This window comes from Psammomys obesus, unplaced genomic scaffold (assembly GCF_907164565.1).
Source record: "Psammomys obesus unplaced genomic scaffold, mPsaObe1.curated_primary_1811, whole genome shotgun sequence".
Classification (NCBI taxonomy): Eukaryota; Metazoa; Chordata; class Mammalia; order Rodentia; family Muridae; genus Psammomys; species Psammomys obesus.
The window spans coordinates 5,965,566-5,990,385 of record NW_026592510.1 but is presented as its reverse complement, the minus strand read 5'-3'; the positions used below and the strand labels follow the sequence as shown (position 1 = coordinate 5,990,385).

At 40.6% G+C, this 24,820-nt stretch overlaps 1 protein-coding gene across 4 annotated transcripts in view; it reads right to left on the bottom strand.

Annotated features, from left to right (window-relative positions):
* Asah2 (N-acylsphingosine amidohydrolase 2) overlaps nt 1-24,820 on the bottom strand; it is a 95,362-nt gene that overhangs the window by 10,332 nt on the left and 60,210 nt on the right. For 3 of the 4 annotated variants that reach the window (XM_055614029.1, XM_055614031.1, XM_055614030.1), the window contains exons 10-20: nt 23,485-23,610; nt 19,767-19,853; nt 17,018-17,122; nt 16,812-16,893; nt 14,533-14,648; nt 12,750-12,844; nt 10,624-10,663; nt 9,759-9,854; nt 6,706-6,801; nt 5,728-5,874; nt 1,186-1,245 (exon numbers count right to left, since the gene is read on the bottom strand). In XM_055614029.1, the coding sequence (XP_055470004.1) occupies nt 1,186-1,245; nt 5,728-5,874; nt 6,706-6,801; nt 9,759-9,854; nt 10,624-10,663; nt 12,750-12,844; nt 14,533-14,648; nt 16,812-16,893; nt 17,018-17,122; nt 19,767-19,853; nt 23,485-23,610 (1,050 nt within the window). Of the gene's footprint in view, nt 1-1,185; nt 1,246-5,727; nt 5,875-6,705; nt 6,802-9,758; nt 9,855-10,623; nt 10,664-12,749; nt 12,845-14,532; nt 14,649-16,811; nt 16,894-17,017; nt 17,123-19,766; nt 19,854-23,484; nt 23,611-24,820 lie in introns of those variants that run through there. The other variant, XM_055614032.1, reaches the window with a different exon arrangement.

The window sequence follows — 24,820 nt, the reverse complement described above, 5'->3', positions numbered from 1 at the left end:
CTTTACCATCCAGTTTCTTTAGTTTTTGAGACAAGGTCTTGCTATATAGCAATGGCTGGCATCCAACTCGTGGTTATCCAGCCTCTTCTTCCCAAGTTCTGGGATTACAACTGTGTGCCACTGTGTCTGTTTAATTTTTAGAGACACAACCTGTCCTATCATTTTGTTTGAATTTTAAGACAATTCTAAGGAAATTACAGGAGACTAAAGTTATCTCATTTCATTTCTAGACAGTTTATATATGTGTATGTGGTTTACTATATACATCATAAAATAAAGAACAGGACATGTTTTTTATTTTAATAACATTAACAATAACAAATTATTAACAGTAATTAACTCTAAAAACAGATTTGTGGGAAAAGACACACTTACATGTTCTATTTTATCAATATGCTATTTGTTTTTACACTGGGCACATATTTCTTATGTCTTTTCTCAAGGTTAAGAAATAAACTATTTACTATTAATAAATATAATGTATTTATGATAAATATAAAATATATAATTATACTATAAATATATTAATTACTCTACTAATATATTGTTATATATCAATAAATATATTGCTTTAAATATTAATATTATTAATATATGTTAATAAATATACAAATACAATTGCTATGCTAATTAATGTGTTGATTAATAAATATATACATACTATAAGTATATAATAAATAATATAAATAAACTATTTACTATTGTGCCAATAGTAAAGAACAGTAAAATGGCCGATGTAAAATACTGTAAAGCCCATAGGACAGAGCATGTCATTTGGGCAGGTACCAGTATGTGATCACTCCACAGCAAAAGAGCCAGGTCCAGAGTAGCAATGCGGGAGGGCTCAGAAAGGTCCTCAAAAGTAGGGAAAAATCGCTAACAAACTTAGTAAGTTCTAAATTTAAATATGTGAATGAGGGTGTCTTTGAATCCATGTCTTCTGGAGAAGCAGCGTGGCCTTGAAGCTGTTCTTCACATGACACTATGCCGAGTTCACTGCCATCGTGCCATCGTCCCATGTACTGCGTTCCACATCCACGCTAGCGGGACCCACCGAACATTTCCCCACCTCCCCAAATCAAGTAGGAAAAGGACCCTGATACATTTTTGGGCATGTGAGATTCTCCTGTAAAGTGAAGCGAAACTGTAAAAGTCAACATAAGTTTGGAAGACAATGACGCTCACCTGGTTTTCTGCTGAATTCTTTGGGTTAGCTCCCACAAATACAACTTCAACCACTTCTCCCTGAAAATACAAATGGCATTTCATGAAATCGAAAGCAAGCATCTCTGCTACATTCCTGTTTGAAGCATTACCCGTTATACATTCTAACACCCTAGGCGCTGTACACATTCCACTCTATTTCATTAAGGGATTCTCTCCTAAGTTTGTTAGGAATTGGATCCAGTGAATTTTATTTTGGCAGATTCTGATATAGATAAAGGCCCAGAGCTCTAATTTTTAATGTGATAATACATTAAAATGGCTTCAAATTATATCACAGAGCCCTATTATAAAACAGCTACATAGACCACAGAGAAATCAGAAGTGAACCCACACCGCTACAGCCACTCAGTCATTGACAAAGGCATCAAAACATTAACTGGAGAAAAGACAGCCTCAGAAATGACCTCCAATAGCAAAGGAAATAATCCCTAAATTAACAAATGGGATTGCATGAAATTAGAAAGTTTCTTCTGTACAGCAAAAGAAACCATCAATGGAGTGAAGAGGCCCCAAATCGTTGCCAACTGTCTATCTGTCAAAGTTTCTTATCCTATTCCTATGATAAAATTCCCTGACAGAAGCAACCTATGGGAGAAAGAACTTGTCCTGGCTCACAGTTCAAAGGTACACATCAAGGCAGCACTGAGATCAAGCTCTACATTTGCTTGAATATTTATTTTATTTTTATTTATGTGTGTATGTCTATTTGTAGATATCTTCATGGGTGTGGGTGCTTGCAGAGGCCAGATGCCTCAGATTCCTTTGGAACTGGGGTTCCAAGTGAGAGCCAGCAGATGTGGGTACTGGGAACCAACTTTGTGTTCTCTGGATAAGGAGTGCACACTCCTAACTGCTAAACCATTACTTCAACCCCTCTCTTTCTCCATTTTATACAGACCCGGATCTCCTTTCCCCCAAAATGCTCCTGCCTAAGATTGACATTGTGTCCAACTTTTCTAAACACTGATATAAGCATAGACAAATGCTTCTCTTAGCTTTAATCAGAAAAGCCTCTCTGTACCATGAATAGCAGTGCATGCCAGACTCCTGGCTGCTCAAGGTGCTGAGAGTCCTACAGAGTTCAGGGAATGGTGTTACAGAAGAAGGGGTGGAAAGATGGTAAGAGCCGGAGGATAGGGAGGAGGACCTTGAAATGCTATTTTGACGCAGCCACTGCAATGTCGACTCACAGCAGCTGCCCTGGGCCTGCACAAGACTGGACCTGTCAAAAGCTAATCAAAACACGGAGGGTTCTCATGGGGCCCTACCCATTTCTTCTAGCCCTGTGGCTATATATGGATTCTAGGTGATGGGCAGTCATTATGTTCAGATGTGTACCCACTGATGTGCCCACCTGGCTCTGCTGTCTGATTCTATACCCACGGTCATACAGATGGTGCTGATTAAACTCAGCGGGACATAAAGCAAAACAAAAAGACACAAACACGGGAACAGACCTACAGGGAGGAAGGAGTGCTGACATGAGGGGGAAAGAGATAAGAGAGAGTGGGGAGTAATCAGAAAGCAATCTATTCACGTCTGAAATCACTGAATAACAAATTCATTTAATAACAAAAACTTAAAGAAGTATATACCTCAATGGTAACTTTTACTGGGAATTATACCACAGTAGCCTCTCCTAAAATATATTTAAAGTGCAAAAAAATTAATAAATAATAAGTAAATATGTTAAAATCAGAGAAAGAAAAGCTGGGTTTTCCAACATCAGTTAACACAGTCAAGATAACTCTCCACGGGCATGTGCACGGGTCTATCTCCCAGGTGATCCTAATTTTTTTCAAGTTTGATAATTAACATTAGTCATCATAAGGTCTGATTACGCATTCAAATCTAGGCTCTAGAGAAGAATTCCTGAATTTAAATTCCTGAAATTAAACACCAAAAAGCGAATCATCTATAATCAATAAATGAGCTAATGAACGTTCTGAAAGGGAGAAAGACAAATGTCCTAGAGATGTTTTCTTAAAGTACACTCAACATCATTAGCTGTCAGGGAAATACAATTTAAAACCACATTGAGATTTTTATCTCATGCCAGCTGGACTGGCTACAGCAGCCAAAGCAGCTGCTGGGGAGGATGAGGGAAAGAGAGTCCCTTGCTGCCTGCTATTGGAAATGTTCTCTGAGGCAGCCTGTACAATCAGTAGCTAGTCTTCTCAGAAATTAAGGCTGGGGCTAAGAGATGATCCAGCTTTACCACCCCTGGGCATATACAAGAATTCCAAGTCAGCAGATGTCCCAGCCCGGTTCTCTATTGCTGTGGTAAAAGGTTGACCAAAAACTACCTTGGGAAGAAATGGTTTATTGGTCTTATACTTTACAGCTCATCCTTGAAGCAATTCAGAGCAGAGACTCCAAGCAGCGGCCTGGAGTTGAGAACCGAAGCAGACACCAAGGAGGAGTGACACTTGCTTCCCCAAGGCTTGCAGGGCCTGCTTTCTTACACAACCAAGGACAGCTTGCTCGGGAGCGGCACTGCCCTCAGTGGGCTCCCTCCACACTGAGCGTTCATCACAGACACGCCCGTAGACCAATCCGAGGAGGGAAATTCTGCAGGTTCCCTCTTCCTGGTGACAAGAACTAACCAGTTCAGCATATCAGGGAAATATCTGTGTATCTGTGTTTATTGCAGGACTATGGGCAAGAGCTAAGACAGGAAATCATCCTACATGTTCATTAACAGATGAATAGATTAAATGCAGCACAATAGAGTTTTATGCCCTTATGAAGGAGAAATAAATTTGCAGGAAATGTAATAGAACTGGTGATCATGGAATTAAACATATGAAGCAAGACTCAGAAAGACAAACATGACATGCTTTGCCTCGCATGTGGGTACAGAATAAATACATGTAAATAAATATTGATATGTGACATGAAAGTAGAAAAATCCATGGGGCTTAAACATAGATATGAGCTAAGTTTCTTTGTGACATTGAAACAAATACATACATACATACATATATATAATAATATGTATATACTTATTATTTGTCTCCTAGATCTTCTTATTACTGAATGTTTCTTCTTCCCTTCTGCTTTGATGACATACATATTCTATTTCCCTCCCATGTTCCCACTTCCACCCTCCCTTCAGACCACTTTCTTTCTATCTCTTTATATGCTAATAAAATTATTCAAAAGAAACCATTTGTACAGCACAGAAACAAGCACAAATCCACATAAGAAGGCTCCAGCTTTGCCTACACTCTGCCTAATCACAGGCCTCGGAAGCTTTTGTTCTTTATTCCATCCCCAGTTTGGTTGTTCCAACTCATGAATATTTTGTTGCATCAACTCAGTTGGGATTGAGACTGTGGTTAGACATTGGAATATGATTCCCATGGCACTTAGCAAAGACACATTAGCGTCACAGGGACTCTACAAGCGCTAACAGGAAATCAGTAGGACAAGCCAAGGGTCAGGATTCATCCCAGCTCTCATCAGTAAAAAGCAAGTTTGAGGAGACTTTGGGGAGGGAAGTGGGGAGCAAATAACAACAAAATGTAACGTGTGTGTGTGTGTGTGTGTGTGTGTGTGTACATGTGTGAATGTTTGCCCCTCTGCTCCTGGCCATGCGCGCAGCGTGATCAGGAGCACATGCTGTGGCCATGGCTTCCCCTCCATGGTGGAGCGCATCCTCCATTCGTGACCCAGAACATACTCTGTCATCCTTGGGCTGCCGTGTCAAATACTTTGTCACAGCAGTCAGAAAATCAACTGATACCCGTGCCTTCCGTTGCTTTCTCGGCTGTTTTACCTCAGTGATGAGAAACTAGCACCGTCTTCTACATCATTCACTAATTAATGGAGCATGACTATGAAGCTTAGTCATCTTCATTAGAAAAAAAAAAAAGAGAAATCTAGAAATGAATAAGTAAACTTATTTCGTTTGCTGATTATATAATAGATGCATAAATAATCCTTAAGGAATTCATGACAAAAGAGAAAAGAAAAAGAAAACCTGACAGAATTAATACATTATTCAGCAAGGATGCAGTATACAAAATCAACATAAAATATAGCAATACCGGTCCTGCTTCATTTGTGTGTGCTTTTCTGTCCCTTGATCTAAAAGACTAGTTGGCCCTGCTCCTGTGTATGGCTCTTTGGCTATCTATTTAATAAAAAGAATAGTTTGCAGTTTGGAAATTCAATTTAGTAAAGTTAACCAGCGCGGGGGAAGAGGAAGCAGTGTTTCCCACTCTCCTCACTTTTGCAGACTCTCTGCAAATATGGAAATAGATGTCAATATCACCATCACTGAAGCTAGCCTGTGGTACTGTCAGCAGCATTGCAGAAGCTAGCCTGTGGGACTGTCAATATCCCCATTGCTGAAGCTAGCCTGTGGGACTGTCAGAAGCATCATTGCTGAAGCTAGGATATGTAACCACTGGAAGCAGGTGATGATGTCAAGCGGTATCTTTCACGTCAGAAGCAAATTTCTAAAACATCCAGTGGCTTTCCTGTGAGGCTTACCAGTTTGTATTCAGGTTTTGCTGGCTCCAGGACATCCCCAAAATGCCTGCCTATTGGTGATCTATCCACAACATTAGGAATAAGTGGAGGGATCAGGTTTTTGAAGAGTGAAGGCTCAGGACCACTGCTCATGTTGGCTACTGTGTCCTGAAACAGAGAGCATTTGTTAAAAAACAAAACAAAACCTCACAGTGGAGACTGACCCCCCTACCCCCATTCATGTGCCAAGAAATGCCTTTATTATGTTCTATCTGCCCACACCAGCAGAGGACACAAGATCTCACTATAGATGATGGTGAGCCACCATGTGGTTGCTGGGACTTGAGCTCAGAACCTCAGAAAGAGTAGCCAGTGCTCCTAACCTCTGAGCCATCATTATAATAAGAACAGGGAGGGACTGCCTCTGACATGAACTGATTGGCCTGCTCTTTAATTACCTCCCCCTGAGGGGGAAGCAGCATTACCAGGCCACAGAAGAAGACAATGCAGCCACTCCTGATGAGACCTAATTGACTAGGATCAGAAGGAAGGAAAAGAAGACCTCCCCTATCAGTGGACTTGGGGAGGGGCATGCATGCAGAGGGTGGAGGAAGGGAGGAATTGGGATGGGAGGATGGAAGGAACCACAGGGGGAATACAAAGTGAGTAAAGTGTAATTAATAAAGAATTTTAAAAAATCATTAAAAAAAAGAAATGCCACCACTAAATGGTATTGATTGAACTTAAAATTTTATTATCAATAAACACGGAATTATTTCCTTAGTGATATTGTGTGTTCCAGTTTTCTTTCCTAAAGGAAAGTGCATGTAATATAAAAATTATTCAAATGATATATTTTATATGTATATTTTTATATTTTAAATTATATTTTACATGTATTTAAGGCTCTTTCTTTAGTCTATGCCTCCTTGCCCTGAAGGCAAACACAGACACAGACTCACACACACACTGGCACACTCGCACACATGATTTGATTACCGTAGCAATCGCCTTAGCAAGGTCTCTGAAGAACTGTATGTACGCAGACAGAGTGTGTGGGCCATAGATTGTAGATGCTGCTTCATACCGCTGAGCCTGCAGGAAACACAAGAAGAGGTACAGACAGCTTTGCAAACATCAATCTGTTTATAGAAGTATAGCATTTTCAGCAAAGTGGTGTCTGGACCACTCACAGTATTCAAAATTTGTAAATACACAGTGGTTTTTGTGGAAACAGAGAGCATTTTCCACTAACCAGCCAAAGCGAGTGGTCGCATCTTTTATCTTTGTAAAGGCGATGAGCTCTTTCTGCTTATTCCAGTTAGGCTACCATTTCTTTTCATCTGAAAGATATTACCATCTCCCACTTTGCATGCCTGTGTCTATTATTCAGTTCTTGCACTATTAGTGATCTCCCCCAGGTTGAACATCAGAAGAGAAAATGAGGGTTGAAAGTATCCTGTTTAATAATTCCTAGATAAGCTGGCTGCTAATGGTCCCTTCCGCGGAAGGACTTGACCACACCATGGAGCCGTGAAATGCATATCATTACGAACTCCCTGCCTTTGTGGCTCTTCAAGAACCTCAAAGCCATCAGTGGATGAGACCCCTCATGATCCCAGAAACACCAGCTCTCCCTGCAGTATCCCTCATGCCACCCTGGCAGTATCTCCATGGTGATCTGTTGGCAACCGTCATAGGCCACCTGTCTTTCTCCCTCATCCTACATTATATAAATCTGCAGAGTGTGTCATTATACCGCCTTAAAATTGTTCTCAAAGTTTTCTGTTTTCCTTTCCTCTTGGCCTTACCTCTGTGTAAACTTTCATTTCCCACCCAGATCCTAACTCTAACGCCTCTGTGTGGAGACAGAATTTGATTACCAACACTACCTTCCCATAGATACCATAGGGTGAATCAAAACACTCTCTCCAAAACCTTCTCAACAGTCAGTACTTGAATAAACTACACAAGGGACTCCTCCCTTCACTCACCCTGCCTCCCTCTCTAGCCCTCTGTTGACCATAGCCCATTAATGTGCTATGTCTAGTCTCTGGATTTTGTGTACATGCCTGCTCAATGTAGAAGAGATTTGTAACTTTTTACTTGCTTGACTGACCCTAACATATTGTCAAAAACTCAGATAAATGCCTGCTAGTCCTCATCTTTTGTTTTAAATATTTGTTTGGTTTTGTTCTTTTACTTAGTGGTTTTGTTTTGTTTTTTCTGTTTGTTTGTTTGTTTGTTTGTTTGTTTGTTTGTTTTGGTAGTAACTGGAGTTACAGGTGCTTCTGAGCATCCATGCAAGTGCTAGGAACCGAACCTGGGTCTTCCACCTTTCAGTGGCCTTAACTGTTGGGCCATCTTTTCGGGTCCCAGTTCTCATCTTTATCTGCTTTCTCCTCTATCTCTGATGGAACATCATGGAAAAAGCAGATTGTTTTTGTTATTGTTTTCCCTGAAAATGACTAGCAGTGTCTATGGTACACATCAATGAATGAGTCAAGAGTAAACTTTGCAGAAACATAATCCTAGATAGGGAAACACGTTTGCAGGGATTCCCAACATTGTTTGTGCCATGGACTTTGGAAGTCTATTGAGACCTGTAGAACACCTGGCAGAATAATGGGGTTTTAAGTGCATAAAACAAAACACTTAAAATTGAGCAACACAAATTGGATGGGAATACCTTCATCAACCTTCGGTAACCAAATTTACAAAATAATATCTGCCTCTTTTTTGCACTGTCAGATAGTTTGATGAAGGCAGACCTAGTAACTCCTGTAATTTTCACAGAAGAAAGAGAATAAAAGCTGTTTCTAGGTCTGTAAGGACTGGGTGACAAAGTCGTGGGTGCTGTTAGCATTACTGCTGTTTGTTGAAGGGAATGCTAAATAACAGCGAGCCTTGGGAAACGTTCAGTTGTTCTTAACCCAGGTTAAGAATTTTCACCCGACAATACTATCATATGGATCTGAAATGCACCCCCAAAGTTGCATGTGCTGATGTCTTGGTTCTAAAGAAAATGTTACAAGGAGTTGGTGGCACCCACAGGAAGTGTAGCCTAGAAGGTCTTCAGGTCATGGGGTCGTGTCCTGGAAGGGACTCTTTTTTCATTTACCTTCATGGCTATGAAACAAAGAAGTTCACTCCACCATGACCTCTCATATCTACCCATATACCCAGTAACACCCAAAAGCTCTGCGTGCATAATATTATGGACTGAAGCCTCTAAAACTGTAAGCCAACACTACCGTTCTCTTTATAAGCTGTGGTCTCAGGCAGTTATAATGTTGAGAAGATGACTAACACAACTAAGGTTTCCTAGAAGTCAGAATCCTTCAGCAAAGCTAACAGAGGGCAGCAGGACAGATTCCAATGCTTGTATACTTGTATCACTAAATATTTGACAAGGGACTGCTCTATGCTCCTATATGGACTGCCATGAGGTGCCATAAGATCTATTCATAACCATTAATTGTGGATCTCTAGGCTATTGTTGTATTTAACTAGTTATTGTTTAAAAAATATCTGGGCTGCTTTCAGAACTGCCTATAAAAAAATAAGAAGTAATCTTGGTCACCAAATTCCTAATTGTGAGAGGGTTTGTTTTGTTTTGTTTTGTTTTTGAGTCACATCATAGATAAATTTTGTTTTTGAGTCACATCATAGATAAATATTCTACTTCAGGATGTACAGCAAGGACACTGTACAGCTACGCTCGCAAAGTTCTTAGCTGGTGCATTCAATAAACAGAAGATGACGGATCCTACAGAAGCTTAAGACACGAAATGCAATAAGGGTAGTTATTTGCATGTCATGACCCAGTTTTATTACCAGTGTCCCTGACAAAACAAATTTCAGAAGAAGGCAGAAATCAGTGAGTCCATAAGGATGACACATACTTGGAAGTGATGAACCCCAAACCAAATATAATCCTTGGCTTAGTCTCTTGGAATTCCTACCTAAAACAAAGACACCTCTCAGAGCCATGACTGAAGAAGTCTAGAAAAAATGTGCAATGAAAAAGGCATGAGAACTTTTTACTTTACCTGGTATTCCTCATATGTGGTAATGTAATGTGTATAAACATTGCTTAGACCTGAAATAATAATGGTCATATCCTTCATCCCATAAGATGCAAATTCCTAGGAGGGAAAAGTGGAAAAATTAATACCTCTTAAGTTTTCTACTCTCTGAGCTCCATTTAAAGTGCACATTGGGTATGAATTCTTGACAGTAGATCTACCTCTTAAGAAAAATCTTCTCAATGACCAAGACTGCCAAGGAATGTGCAGGTGTCAAAGATTTTAGTTCAAGTATGCTTTTTAGACCCAAATATCAAGACAAGACATTTATTAGTATATCATTTTACAACTATTTCTAATACATCCTGAATCTGAAAAAAAAAATATAGGGAAAAAACTCACCAAATGTGATGGTTTTATTTAGATCATTCATGGAGTTCTAAGCAACCTCTAGATATAATTTACTATTTACATCATAACAAACACTATCAATTTTTAATTATTTAAATACAAATGCCAATGAAATGTTTTAATCTGGTTATAATTCCCTTACCTTTTAGTTCTGATTCTTAAATAACTGATATTTCAAATTTACCTCCATCCACTAATGTCAAGAAGGATAAGCTTTAGTTATTTTAGGAAAGACTAATTTAATAGACTTTTCTCTTCGCCAAATGTAAACATGCAGTCTGGTGAAGCAATGTACACCTGTTATCCCAGCACTCGGGGAGGCAGAAGCAGGCAGATCGCTGTGAGTTTGGGTCCTGCCTGGTCTACAAAGCAAGTCCAGTACAGCCAAGGCTACAAAGGAAACTCTGTCTCAAAAAAAAAAAAAATACTATAACAAAAAATGTAAATGTGCAGGCATTGTATTTCATATTTAACTTACTTTTTTAACTGCCTCTCGAAATCTTCGTCCCGACATGGTTCTGAGTCAAGAAAACAGAACTGTGTAACCATCCTCCCATTTGGAATGCATGTAAACCATTCAAAAATGCCAAAAAAAAAAAAAAAAAAAAAGCCTAGCTCAACACGGAAACACAGAGCAGTAAAATAAGTAAAAGTCAGTGTTGTAAAAAAGCTTAGCTTTTTCCCTTGTCTGGCCTGTCTTCAAAGCAAATCCTGAACTGAACACAATTGGACCATAGAGGGAAATAAAATCAATGAGCATCACTGAGAGAAGAAGACTACCAAGAATTGGGCTGTAGCTCGATAGTGGAGGACTTCCCTGACAGGTGCAAGGCCCAGGGATTCACTCTGGTGCCACAAAAATATGACAACATCATCTTCTATTTCACAGGATCAACATAATGTGCCAGTTACATCTTACATGAATGAGGGTGAGGCAGAGAGAAGCCTGGGTACTTCCCTCCACCTACAAAGAACTTGCCGTTTCACTTTTATATGGAATCCTTCAGCAAAATACTGAATATCTGCTGCTGACTGGGCCTGCTTATAAGTGCTACTGATTTAATGGAATGGAATCCATTATAAATAAATGAGCGAGTGGGGCAACAATGAGCAGAGAATAATAAAGTGGAGTAAGGGTGAAAGGGAATGACGGGAGTGATGATAGCAGTGGGGTGCTGGTGTTGCTGCTGATGTGAGAGTGACCGTGGTTGGTCATTGTTGATAAAGATTATTTCATGTAGTATGAGTCGAATTGGCATCTCTATTAGAGATTGGAGCAAAGGATGAAAAAAAAGAATTAAGAGACTTAGCCCTGAGGCTAGCTGGAAAGAATGTGTTTCCTACAAAATGAACCACAAATTCCAAGTCCCTGGGCCCAGCACGTGCTCAGCGGATCTAGCAAGTGCATCTGTAGTTCTCTCCATACAGAAAACCTTGACAATGATTCAGGGTGATTGAAGCAGGGGGAGCAAGAGGGAAAGTCAAAAGAAATCATACCAAGGAGCTTGCTGAGAAGCAGAAGACTCTCAGGAACTACGGGGAAGTTGGAAGGATTTGAGGGAATTGCTGGAAGAAGATGGGAAAGGATTGGAAGGTCCTAAACAGAGAAGTGGCGTGTTTGGGTCCTGGCTTAAAGCAGTGGTTCTCAGCCTGTGGGTCACAAGTGCTTTGGCAAACCTCTGTCTCCAAAACCATTTACAATATGATTCAGAAAGGTAGCAAAATTACAGTTATGAAGTAGGAGAGAAAATAATTTTATGGTTGGGGTCGCCACAACATGAGGAACCGTATTAAAAGGCCATGGCATCAGTGTGGCTGGGTACCACTCGAGTGACACATGTAACTGGCTGCTCTGCTGAGAAAGCACTACTAAGGACTAATGAAGAAGCCCAAACCGGAGGTTACTGAGTGAATGATGGAGATGATGGGGGATGACAGAATGTGTTGGGCAGAATAGAGGAATTTAGTGAATTCTTGAAAGAGAATTCAAAGACTATTTCAACAAACTTTCCCTTACAGAAATGGGAAAGATTATAAAATTTACAGGCTCAACACATTCTCCTGTCTTTTTAATATTTAAACTGATGCTTTCAGGGTTTTAATATTATTTCAAGTCTGTGTGCTAATATAATCTACTGTACTCTTTTACCGTTGGAATGCCAGGGTTGTGAATTTTTCATGTTTTCCTCATTTTTTCCCCCCACAGGTCATAAGCAGAGACAGATTTGCTCTTTAGAGGCTCCACCAAAGGAGGAAAAATTTTTTCTCACTCTTGCCAAACACAGTATACTAGGCTACCAAGGCATAGGCAGAGAATTATCTTCCCCTAAGATTTAAACACAGGGTCAGCAAGATGCCTCAGTAAGTAAGGGTGCTTGCCACCAAGTTTGATGACCCGAGTTCCATCTCCAGACCCCATATGCTGAAAGGAGAGAAATGATATGAGCAACTTATCCTCTGACCTCCACAAGTATGTCACCCACATGCCCCTCCCAAGACGCACAAAAACAGATAAAGAAATTATTTTAAAACAAATTAATTCCAACGGAGATATGGTTTGTTTGGTTTTTTACTATGAATTTTTTTTTCTTATAAAGAACTTACGTAAATTCCCCAGGGACAGCAGCTATGGCCAGCGACCCAATAGTAACAATCTGAACATCAACGATATCCGGGTGCCAAGGCTGTGGTTTCGTCAGCTGAGACCCCAACACAAGAAAACTATGTTAGGTATAAATTACTCCTGTCATCAACAGGCGTATAAGTTCTTTAGGCAATTTTAAATGTCTGTAACTAAGTCTGTTTTTTTTTTTTCACCATATCATAGGATTCATTTCTAACTATGTTGTAACATGAAACACATCATGTACATAGTTATGTCCTGATCATAGCATAAGAATCACAAATGCCGTACCACCCTGACCTCAATAAATAAGTTTTGGTGGAGTGTTACAAGGGTTCCACCAGGATACTGTAAGAGACAAACTGTCTCCTCAACGAATATAGAATGCTGTTTGGAATGGTTTGATGCAATCATTTCTATTTTTAACTCTTGTGATGCTTTACATTTAGAACTCCCAAGTTTGGCCTTATCTTCCAAGGTTCCTCTGAGAGAGTCTATCCTTTTTTTTCCATATTCTGACCTTTTCTTCCCTCTTTCACCTACCTTAAGAATTTTAGTAGGATACTGGGAAAGTCTACTTTTTAAATACACTTCAACACTCATGCTTCTATAAATAGTGGGATGAGTTTTTAACGTTGCAAATGTTAAAAAAAAAAAAAACATGTTCTAAAGTAGTGCTAAAAGAAATTTCTTTAGCCAGGCAGTGGTGATGCTCATCTTTAATCTCAGCACTTGGGAGGCACAGGCAGGTGGATCTCTGAGTTCGAGGCCAGCCTCATCTGCAAAGCAAATTCTAAGAGAGCCAGGGCTACACAGAGAAACCCCATCTTGAAAAAAAAAAAACAAAAGTTGCCTTCTATTAATGACGCTGCCATGTAAGCAAAAGGAATTGAACTGGCTCTGCAGCACTAACATAAAAAGACAGGCATGGTGGCATATACTTAATCTTAGCACTGGAGGTAGAGACAGAGAATCTCTGGGCTGGCTGGACAGCCAGTCTAGACTAATTAGTGAGCCCCAGATCCCAGTGAGAGACCATGTCTCAAAATATAAGGTGTGTACTCCAGAGAATAACATCTGAGGTCACCTCTGGTCTCCACATACCACCCCCCCACACACATATACATGCATGCACACTTACATACACAAACAGAAATACATATATACATATATAAAGAGCTAAGTAAACAACATGTGAGAGAATTGACACATGAGCATTGTCCTATATGACCTAGATGTTCTCCTCTGCAAAGAACTCTTCACAGACCGCCTCCCTGGAGCCTGAATAGCATGAGTGTTTGTCTTCCTTTTTCATAGTCCAATCTCCTAGGGTTTTTTTCTTGATAATTAGCTAACTTGGTATATTTAATAGTAGTAATTCTTTAGAGTTGGAACCAGCATTCAACTTTTTAATATTAAAGATCCATGGGGGTGTGGCTAACAGAGAAGGCGCTGCAGGTAAGGCGCCAGCCACACAAAACTGAGTTCAGTGCTCCAGAACCCATGTGAAAATGCAAAAGGTGAATCAAATCCACGAAAGCATCCTCTGACTTCGACAAACATTCCCCGCACACATATGCACATGTAATAATAAATAATAATAAAATAGTAGTAATAAATAGGTCTTAGTAATAAATAGCATATTCGGTAAGAATATCTAAGTAAGATCTTCCATGTCCGTAAACATTGGCAATTTATTAACGGACGGCTTAACCTAACTACAAAGTATAATATCCCGACTTCATTGACAATCAAGTGTCTTACCTCTCCAGTGTGAAGTAGGATTGGTTTAGGTTTCTGGCATTCTATGATTTCTTCAGATGGTCTTCCCAAGAGTTGATCCCGAAGAGTGTCCCAAAATGTATCCCCTTCTGTTGTTCCTATTAGAATTGTTATAATAAATAAGACTCCTTATACTTACTATGCCTCTAAGGATGTCATAGTTCAGACAGGAGTGCACACAAACATTCTAGACATTTCAGATACTTTGTTGAGGTTGTCATCCAATGGCCTCAACAATTGGAGCAATAGAAGGAGCAGTGTTTCCTGTATGTTACAAAATAATAGCCCCTAATTAGCCTGTCATTTTTATAAACAATAACAGAATACATTTTGTGTGGTATTCTCAAAGTTGTATTTATACTAACCTTGCTTGTTTATATCATAAGTAAAGGCAGTTTGATAGAATCCACAGATTTTTGAACTGCATCACCTTTTTATCACTTTAGAAGCAAATAATGATAACTTCAACATGCAATACCAGCTGTCTGGCTTTTGGTCTAACATAATAAAACTTTTAGAACTATGGGATAAGCCTTCATGATAGTGAATGATTTTTGATGTGATGCCAGCCACTAGTAACAAAAAGGAAACTTACCTGGACGTTTGTGTCTCAAAGAACATAATCAAGAAATTGCAAAAACAACTTATCAAATCAAGAAAATTTTTTCAAATAATTTGTCCAGTGAGGGATTTCATACAAAACTATATTTTAGAAAGCTTCATAACTCAATAATTTAAAAAAAAACCCAAACTCAAAGAAAAAGTATATGAACAAACAGTTTCTTTGGGGATGCAAATCAAAATGACAAAGAAACAGCATTCCACACACACGCTGGCTGGAGTCAGCATGCCAGATAACACAGACTGGCCAAGATGTGGAAAATCTAGATGTTTTACTAGATGCATGGCAGACACAGACATAAAACAATGCAGCCCTTTGGGAAGTCATAAGATGGTGCTTCAGATGTTACAACACCGTTAGGACCAGTTAGGACTAGTTAGGACCAGTTAGGACCGTTAGGACTAGCTCTTCTAGACACACATCCAAGAGGGAAAACTGCAAACACAGACCCACGCGATCTCTTGCATCGTGTGCTAAGGGAGGCATTGTTCATAATATACAAAAAAAGAAAAAGAAAAAGTGGAACAACCAAAACATCCATCAACTGAACAATTGGCAAACAAATAACTAGGAGGGGTGGAGAGCTCCCTCACTCCACAGCTCTATGCACCTTCAAAGCACAATGCTACATAAAAGATACAACAAAAACCCAGATATTGTACGTTCCCCAGTGAAATGTCTGAGGCAGCAAAATTAACAATGGGAGGATTATGGCTTGCTTATACACAGGCAGAAAAGGTGTAGCCGTTTCCGTTAGAGGGATGGAAATTCCAAAGTTGACTTTGGGAAAGTTGTATGTCTGTCAATATATTAAAAACCACCAAATGTACTACTTTAAGTAGCTGACTCACATGGCTCGGGAATTATTTCTCAATAAATAATTGCTGTTATTGAGGTTTCCTAAAATATATTTTACACACAATTCCTTTATCAGATATATTATTTGAAAATATTTTCTCTCATTCTCAAGGTTGGGTTTTTTTTTTCTCTCTCTCTCTTCATTATACTCTTTGTACACTGTCATCACAAAGAAACAATGGCTGCTTAAAGTGATGGATACCCTGGGGGCGGGAAGGTGGTCCAGGGAGTAAAGTGCTCGCCTCCAAAGTGTGAGGATCTGAGTTCAGAGCCCCAGAACCCACATAAGAAGGCAGGGGCATAGTGCACACCTCCAACCTCCGTAACAGTGAAATGGGTGGATCCCTAGGAGCAGGAGGGCTAGCCTGGCCTACATGGCCGTTTCCAAGCCAATGGGAGAACCTGTCTCTAATGGTAATTGAAGGGCACTTGAGGTCCAACACCTCTGATCCACACACACATACACACACACACACACACACACACACACACCACACACACACACGAATACACACACACACTAATGGTATTACCAAGGTTCCTTGATAAGCTGAAAAGAGAATATGTTTCTGCTTGTATTTGAATTAACAAAGGTCAGGGAAAAAAGACTCCTATCCCTGGGAAATCTGAGACATCACACACACCCAAACACAGCCAGCCTGGCACTGCCTGAGTTAGACATGGAAATCACAAACACAGTGGCCACGGAGAAGCTTCACTAGGAAGTGAAGCCGGAAGCCCCCGAACCTGGAAGCGCACATTCCATCCTCCTCCATCTCACCCTGTGTAATGTTGAGGCCCGAAACTCCATCAATGGTGCCTGCTGCAAAACTGTAGCCCAGGGCAGGCTTACACGTCTTCACCTGGAGGAAGGATCATAAAACAAGAAAGAGAAAAGAAAGAAAGAAAAAAACCGAGTTGAGCAGCAAGCGGCAGTGATCTTTGCTCCACCTACATAGCAAGGTTGGTGTTCTCTGTCATACTCACTGCGTATGTGTCATTGAGCAGGACGCTCACGTCTGTCATGTTCACCCACTGGTGAGCTGCGAGCACTGGTCCAGTCACTTCCTGGGAGGCAGAGGCATGCAGCTCCTAGAAAACCCACATAGGCTCACAGTCCAAGGAGAACTCAAGAGAAACGGATGCTCCCACTGGCACCTAGTATCTTCTGCCCCAAGACACTTTCGCTTTACTCACGCCCCCCCCCATACATACCCCAAGGTCCTCCCCATCAACCCCAGTGTTGTATACAACTTAAAACCTACAGGAATGTTTACCTGTGTCTATTCATTCTAATAAGAACTTGACATGAGGCCTTTTAGAAGCAGATGCTGAGACTCCTAGCCAAACTTTGAATAGAGTACAGGGAGTCTTATGAAAGAAGGGGAAGATAGAAAGATCTGGAGGGGACAGGAGCTCCATAAGAAGAGCAATAGAACCAAAACATCTGGGCCGAGGGGTCTTTTCTGAGACTGATACTCCAACCAAGTACCACGCATGGAGATAACCTAGACCCCCTACACAGATGTAGCCCATGGCAGCTCATTCTCTAAGTGGGTTCCCTAGTAAGGGGAACAGGGGTTGTCTCTGACATGGACTCAGTGGCTGGTTCTTTGATCACCTCTCCTCCTGAGTGGGGAGCAGCCTTACCAGGCCACAAAGGAGGACAATGCAGCCAGTCCTGATGAGACCTGATAGACTAGGGTCAGATGGAAAGGGAGGAGGACCTCCCCTATCAGTGGACTAGGGGAGGGGCATGGGAGGAGATGAGGAAGGGAGGGCAGGATTGGGAGGGAATGAAGGAGGAGGCTACAACTGGGATACAAAGCGAATAAATTATAATAAATTAAAATTAAAATGAACAAAAAGAACTCGACATGAAACAGACCATGACATAAAAGCCCTGACCTCACACTTGCTGGAATGTGAGGCTGGCAGCTGGCAGATGTGGCATGGAATCCCCCATTAGGACCCCTGAGTTCTCCAAAGACAGGAGCCAGGCAGTGGCTCAAAGACTTCAGGTCCCTCACACAGTTACTCTTATACACACACACACACACACACACACACACACACACACAGAGTCAAGTGATGTTTCTCCAAGCGTGTGAAAAATATAAGTTTAATACTTTTGGGAATACTGGTGCTTATTCATCTGTGTCACACAATACAGGAAAATCCTACTTCAGCAAAAGTATGGTGGCATGACACCTGGCCCACTTCCCTGACAGCCAAGCATGTACTTTTAAGATAAGCTACTGGAGACCCAGCTGCAGCCTCTCTCTCTCCTGATAACCAGGGAAGTGGTGCTTTGCTGACAAGAGAATCCAGAACCACTCCTGCTCCCAGGCTGAGGACAGAAACAAAATTTCCGACACCAGAGTGTCACAGGCACACCCTAAAAAGAATCTATTAACTTAGAATAATCCACTGATAATAGCACAATGAATAAAAAGAAACCACAGCCATCAGTCTCCCTGTGGTTATGGAGTTTATGTCTGGTAAGTTTTAGAAAAGGCACTTTTGCTCTTCTTGATTGCTTCTGATTCATTTTAGAACTCAGAAGGAAATATCTTTTAAACAGAAGTAGGCGTGTGTGTGTGTGTGTGTGTGTGTGTGTGTATCTGTCTGTCTCTGTGTGTGTTTGTGTGTGTGCGCGCATATCTGTGTGTCTATACCAGCCAAGAAAACAAAGGATTTAACATTATCATGGACGTTATCAGTGAGAAGCCATTTCTCTTTATCATTTCTCCTCAGAAATATCTCTGTAGAAGCAGCTACAAAAATAGGGACAGCATGGAAAACAAAATGTAGCACATCACTGGGGAGGTGGCTCTATCCATAACGTGCATGTCATTCAAAAAGAGGATCTCAGTTTCGTTCCTAGCGTCCATGCAAAAGCTAGGTAGAGAGGCACACTTCTACAACCCCAAACTGGGAGACAAGGACATAAGGATCCTGGGGCTTACTGGCCTGTCAGTTAGACACACGCACACACACACACACACACACACACACACACACACTTCAAATAACAAAGCGGAGAGCAATTATGCAAGACCTTGAGCCTCCACATGTATGTGTACATATGTACACATATGTACATGCACACTCACACCCAAAAGCACCCGCATATACATACATACATCATACAAATGAAACAAAAATGTCAGGAGCAGGGGGAAGGTGGAGCTATTCATAGCAATCCCATTGCAAACCGGATTCTTCCTTCAACACAATGTTTGGTTTTAAAGAAAGGTAGTGCGACCTTTGCCCTTTCAAAGACGCATACAAATACATGGTAATTCACAGTGCCAGAGACATTCAGCTCAACCTTGTCACTACAGGCCAAGTTCCCAAGCGGTCAGGTGACTTTAGCCAGGCAATGGCTGGAGAGATTTCTGAGAATCTAGATGAGACTGGTCCTGTGTGGGGCCACATTCACTGAACACTTTACAGTCTATCTGTCTTCTGATAGACTGGGCACTCTGGCTTCCTAAAATAGAACGTTTTCCTGCCTGCCTGCTCGGTTTTAAATGCACTAGGAAGTCTGGCCAGCTCAGACAGAGTCCTGCGAGGCTCCCAAGGGCAACCTCAAAAACCGAAGCCTTTCAGACTTCCTGGCCAGCCTGAGTGCTTGTGCCCTTTCTTGCAATTACTGCCTTCCTGGTATATGATGTCTGTGGGTTGAAGAACAGCACAAAACAGAGATGCAAAGTGCTGGGCTTGTGCCTACCTTGGCTCTCTGATAGATGACCCGTCCTATAATTTGTGTGCTGTCAAAGATATCTTGTCCCGGTCCGCTGGCCGTGCACATGCTAGGCTAGGGCAAAGTGAGACAATACGATCATTAGTGCGGTGAGTGATGGCTTTAAGGAATGGAAAATTACAACGGAATCCAAGCAAACACATTTGCTAAGCCAATTCTAGCATCTCTTCTCAGACATTTTCTTAATTTACAGGCTTACAGGCTAGGGCAAACATAATCATGCATGCATTTGGAGCAGGGGATATTTTTTAAATTGTATCTATTCCAGTAACTTCCTTTTAAAATTCGAAAACAAATTTTCAGCTTGGTTGAGAGATTTGTTGTACAATACACAGGAATGAACTCTGGGAAGGGACTGGAAGCCGTAGCCTCTCTCACTGCCTTTTTGCTGGCTTATGCTCATCTGGGGCTCTCGCTCAGACTGTCTTACACAGAAACTCATTTAGATTACGTTAGAACAATCCTCCTGGGAAGAAAATTAACAACTCTGACTCTATACCCTATTTCTTAGATCAGAAAAGCTTAAGATTGATCAAATAGTTAAATATGACAAATGTTACAAAGAACACATGGGAAGAAGATATAGGTGAATAAATGTCACAATCTGAGAAACCAAGAAAAGACTTAAAAATAATAAAGAGCAGGCTTCGTAAATTTGGCATCTTACACATTTTAAACACCTACATAGGAAGGACAGTATAAATAAGGCTCATAGAAAATTGGTAGGCTGGGAAAATTTTGTAACATTTATGACAAATATGTAAGATGTTATTTAACATGGTAGAGACTTTAAGATTTTTCAAAGAGAAGAATATACCGCTTTTATCCATGTAAGGGAGATAAACTCATTGTATTCATGTTTTCCATATCCTTGTCTGCTCCACCACTATCCATAAGAGCTAACATCAGTCACAGTGCCCATCAACAGATGACTGCTATACATACACAATTGAATGCTACTAAGATATGAAAAGGGTGAAATTCTGTTTGCAGCAATATGGATGGAAGCAAAGGTCTTCTGTTCAGTGAAATAACGCAGACACACAGAGAAAGCGCCACATATTCTCACTCACTTGTAAAAGCTAAAAAGTCGATCTCATGCAAGAGTGGGGTGGAAGAGCAGTCACTAGAGAATGGGAAGGGCAGAGAGGAAAGCGGCAGAAAGAAGTTAGATAGCACTAAAACAAGGCTAGACAGGATTCATTCGGGTTCCTTAGCACAGTAGGACAACAACTGTCAACAGTAACATATGCTATATTTAAAATAATAAGAAAAGTGCAAATTTTTCAACATATAAAAACATAGGTGGGTATGCTCATTATCCTAACATCACTGCAGATGGATGTAACAAGTTACTGGAATACAAACTGTTCAAGTACTGTACCAAAATTTGAAGGATTAAAAGGAAAAGAGTGCCACCTTTGATTTATCCATGTTGAGTTGGAGTTTCTCTTATTTGCAATAAAAAGAATCATAATACATGTACAATGGACTAAAGATGGAACGGGTAATTCATATTCTCTCTGTCCATCTGCTTGCCTGTCTCTGTCTCTGAATCTCTCTCTCTTTCTCTCTCTCTCTCTCTGTGTGTGTATGTGTGTAAATACTCAATATTAAAACATGTTTAACTTCACAGACAATGAAATGGAAATTTAAACTAGGGTCAGCTCTTCGTGTATTGTGCCATCAAGGACTCAAAGAGTAGTACACTTGGCTTAAATGGAGGTTGGGGCAATAGTCACTAACACATGGGTGAGTAGAAAAGCCACTGAGAAGGTAGACAGGTCATATGTAGCATGCATTAGTTATATTTCCTCTTTAACATAAAATTTAAAGTGTATCCTGAGAAGGAACTCTGACACCTGTGCAGATACATACAAGGTCAACGATCAAGCATTCTCACAGAAAGGAAAAGAGGACACAGGAAAGAAAAATACAAAGGAATGGGTGAACTACATAGTAGTACTTAACACTGAGCATGATAAAGTTACTTTAGTTATGGTTTAGGATGTATTTGATGAAAACAAAGAAACACATCAAGGAAGAATATGGGAATGCAATCCCACATAATTAGAAAGCAACCAAATTAAGGGGGAATAAGAGTCTTGTTGTGATTTTTCTAACTATAAAGGTAGAGTATGCTCATCGTTGAAGAATATGAAAAGACACGAGCAGGAAAACAAAAGCTAGCCATTATAGCGCCAAGAGAATAGTCACTAACAATTAAAGATGTGTCGCTTTTTCTTTTACTATAATATTCACTTTGAAAAATTGCCATTGTAAGTGAGTATGCAACATTGAATCCAAATTTATTTCTCCACGTTGTATAAGCTGTCCCTCACATCATCCAGCATTCCAACATTTGATAACCTACTGCATATTATTCTATAATTTATTTAACCATTTCATCTATGAATTATAGAGTTTAACAAGTAATCTTAAAATGTTTTGCAAATCAATTGTATTGCAATAAACTGACAAATGTGAAAATGAAGAAAAGGGAAACATTTCTAGCTAAAAACAATAACTTCCGTAAAGTATAACTGTTAACCTGTGCTGCTCATTTGGGCAGGGTTGGAGGGTAGAAGCGCAATTTAACAAAAGTAGCAACATGGTGGGGTTGCTTCACTAAGAATAAGAACCAGGAAGCCAGCATCTGCTGCTGTTTGAGAGCTGAAACAGACTCAGATGAATTCTGGTAAAGAAGGTAAATAAATAAACGAGAGTAAACCTTAATAGCTAACCCACAAATTTACCGCATAGATGGAGGTATAGAACAATTTCTAAGGGAAATTATATCCAAAAGTGAAGTCCTAGAATTCTTAAATCATAAAAATTGTTTTACAAATGCATGAACAAATATAGGAAGAGGAATATGAATAATAATCATTAAAGAGGCAAGCGGCACTTGGTTGTCTCAGTTCCTTCGGTGTCGCTGTGGTAAAACAGCAGGGCCAAGGCAACTCATAAAAAAAAGAGTTTAATCGGGTTTACGGTTTATGTAATAGTTTGCGATGGTGGGTGACAAAAACAGGTGCCCACCCGGCACAGCAGCTGAGAGCTCACATCTCCATCCACAAGCAGGAGGCAGAGAGAGAAAGAGTCAGGGAATGGTATAAGTCTTTTGAAACCTCAGAGCCTATCCCCAGTGACACATGCCCTCCAACAAGGCCACACCTCCTAATCCTTCCCATGTTGTTCCACCGGGTGGAGGGCAAACATTCAAACACATGAGCATATGGAGACATTCACATTAAAGCGTCACTCTTAAGAACTTTCAACTTTTACTATTTTGTGCATTCATGTTATTTAATTTTTTTTTTTTTGTGGAAAGGCTGAGTTTTTATTTTAAGAAAACAAAAAGGAAAATCTTTAAAGAAAAAAAAACTGTAGATTTGCAGTCTGTAAGAAATGTTATAGCAGGCAGTTTGGGGTACAAACTCAAAAACTCAGATATTACAAGGTAAAATTTTCTTAAGCTTCACAGGTTCGGGGAATGGCACACAATCTCTATCTACATCTGACATCACCATGGAAAACTGTGACAACACACTTAAAATTAAGAGAAGCTGCCGAAGTGCTTCAGGGACGCACAGGCCAACGGGCCAGAGTATGCTTAGAAACAGCACATTTGTATGTTATGATGAATATTCAAGCATGAAGTAAGCATGCCCTTCCAACCTACCCCACCGGTGGGACAGGTGCTTTTCTCGTTGTCACAAGACTCTCCTGTGTTGAGGCAATGCGGGCCAAGAATGTTGGGTGACACGTCTCCGAGGTTTGAGGAAGCAAAGCCTGCTATGAATGGTCCCTGCCAAAATAAATCCACCATCACAAACATTCGATCACTTCATAAAACTTCTGTAGGAACACATTTGAGGGAAAAGGTATAGAGGTCAAACTCGGGCATCATTCCTCAGAAGCCATCTTCCTCATTCAGTTGTGGTTGGTTGGTTGGTTGGTTTGGAGACACGGTCTCTCACAAACTTGCCATCCGCTGGTTAGGCTATGGTGGCTGACCAGTGGGCGCCAGGGATCTACCTGCCCTTGCCTCTCGAATAGCAAGATTATAGGCAGTTGCCCAATTTTTGGCTTGAATGCTGGGGGTTCAGTGCAGGTACAGGAAGAATTTTACTAACTGAACTATCTCCCCATCCCTCAGGCAAAATCATACAGCAATAAAAAGACAGACAATATTCTGAGAATTTTTGTTTGTTTGTTTGTTTGTTTGTTTCTGAAAAGGCTCATGATGTTGTCAGTATTCCTATTAGTACTGAAAAGAATTCAATTTTCAACAAAAGAACTCTTTCAAAGGGCTAACTTCCCTTAACACATGCAATTTGAGAAGAAATGAAAAGTACAGTAAGTTATAAAATGTGGAGCCCCCATCTAGTGTCTGGAACTTTAGCTGAAGCCCAGGAATCTACCTGCTCTTGATATTCCCCTAGGCTGACCCCTGCAGGCTCCTCTTTTCTTATTTTTTTAAAAAATCACTTTATAGTCTGATATCAGCCCCTCCCTCATCTTCACCCAGTTCCACCCTCACACCCCTCTCCTCCCATTCCCCCCTCTACTTCTTTTCAAAGAAAGGGGGCCCCGAAGAGATACCAACCCACTCTGGCACCCCAAGTCACAGCAGGACTAAGGGCATTCTCTCCCACTGAGGCCAGATAAGGCAGCCCAGCTAGGGGAAAGGAAACCAGACCAGGCATCCCTCTGGACCTGCCTTGTCCACTGTTTCCCAATAAACATCTCCAGTTTTCTTAGAGAAAACGTTGGATCAATGGCCTTTAAAAGTATAAATGAGAACCTTTTCCCCCAAATTGCATAGTGGTACACACTTGGAATCCTGGAATTTGGGAGGCTAAAGATGGAAGATCATAAATTCAAGGTCAGTTAAGACTACATAGCAATGGCTTCTCAAAATAGAATTTTAAAAAAAAGGGAAGAAAGGACAGGAAGGAAGGAAGGAAGGAAGGAAGGAAGGAAGGAAGGAAGGAAGGAAGGAAGGAAGGAAGGAA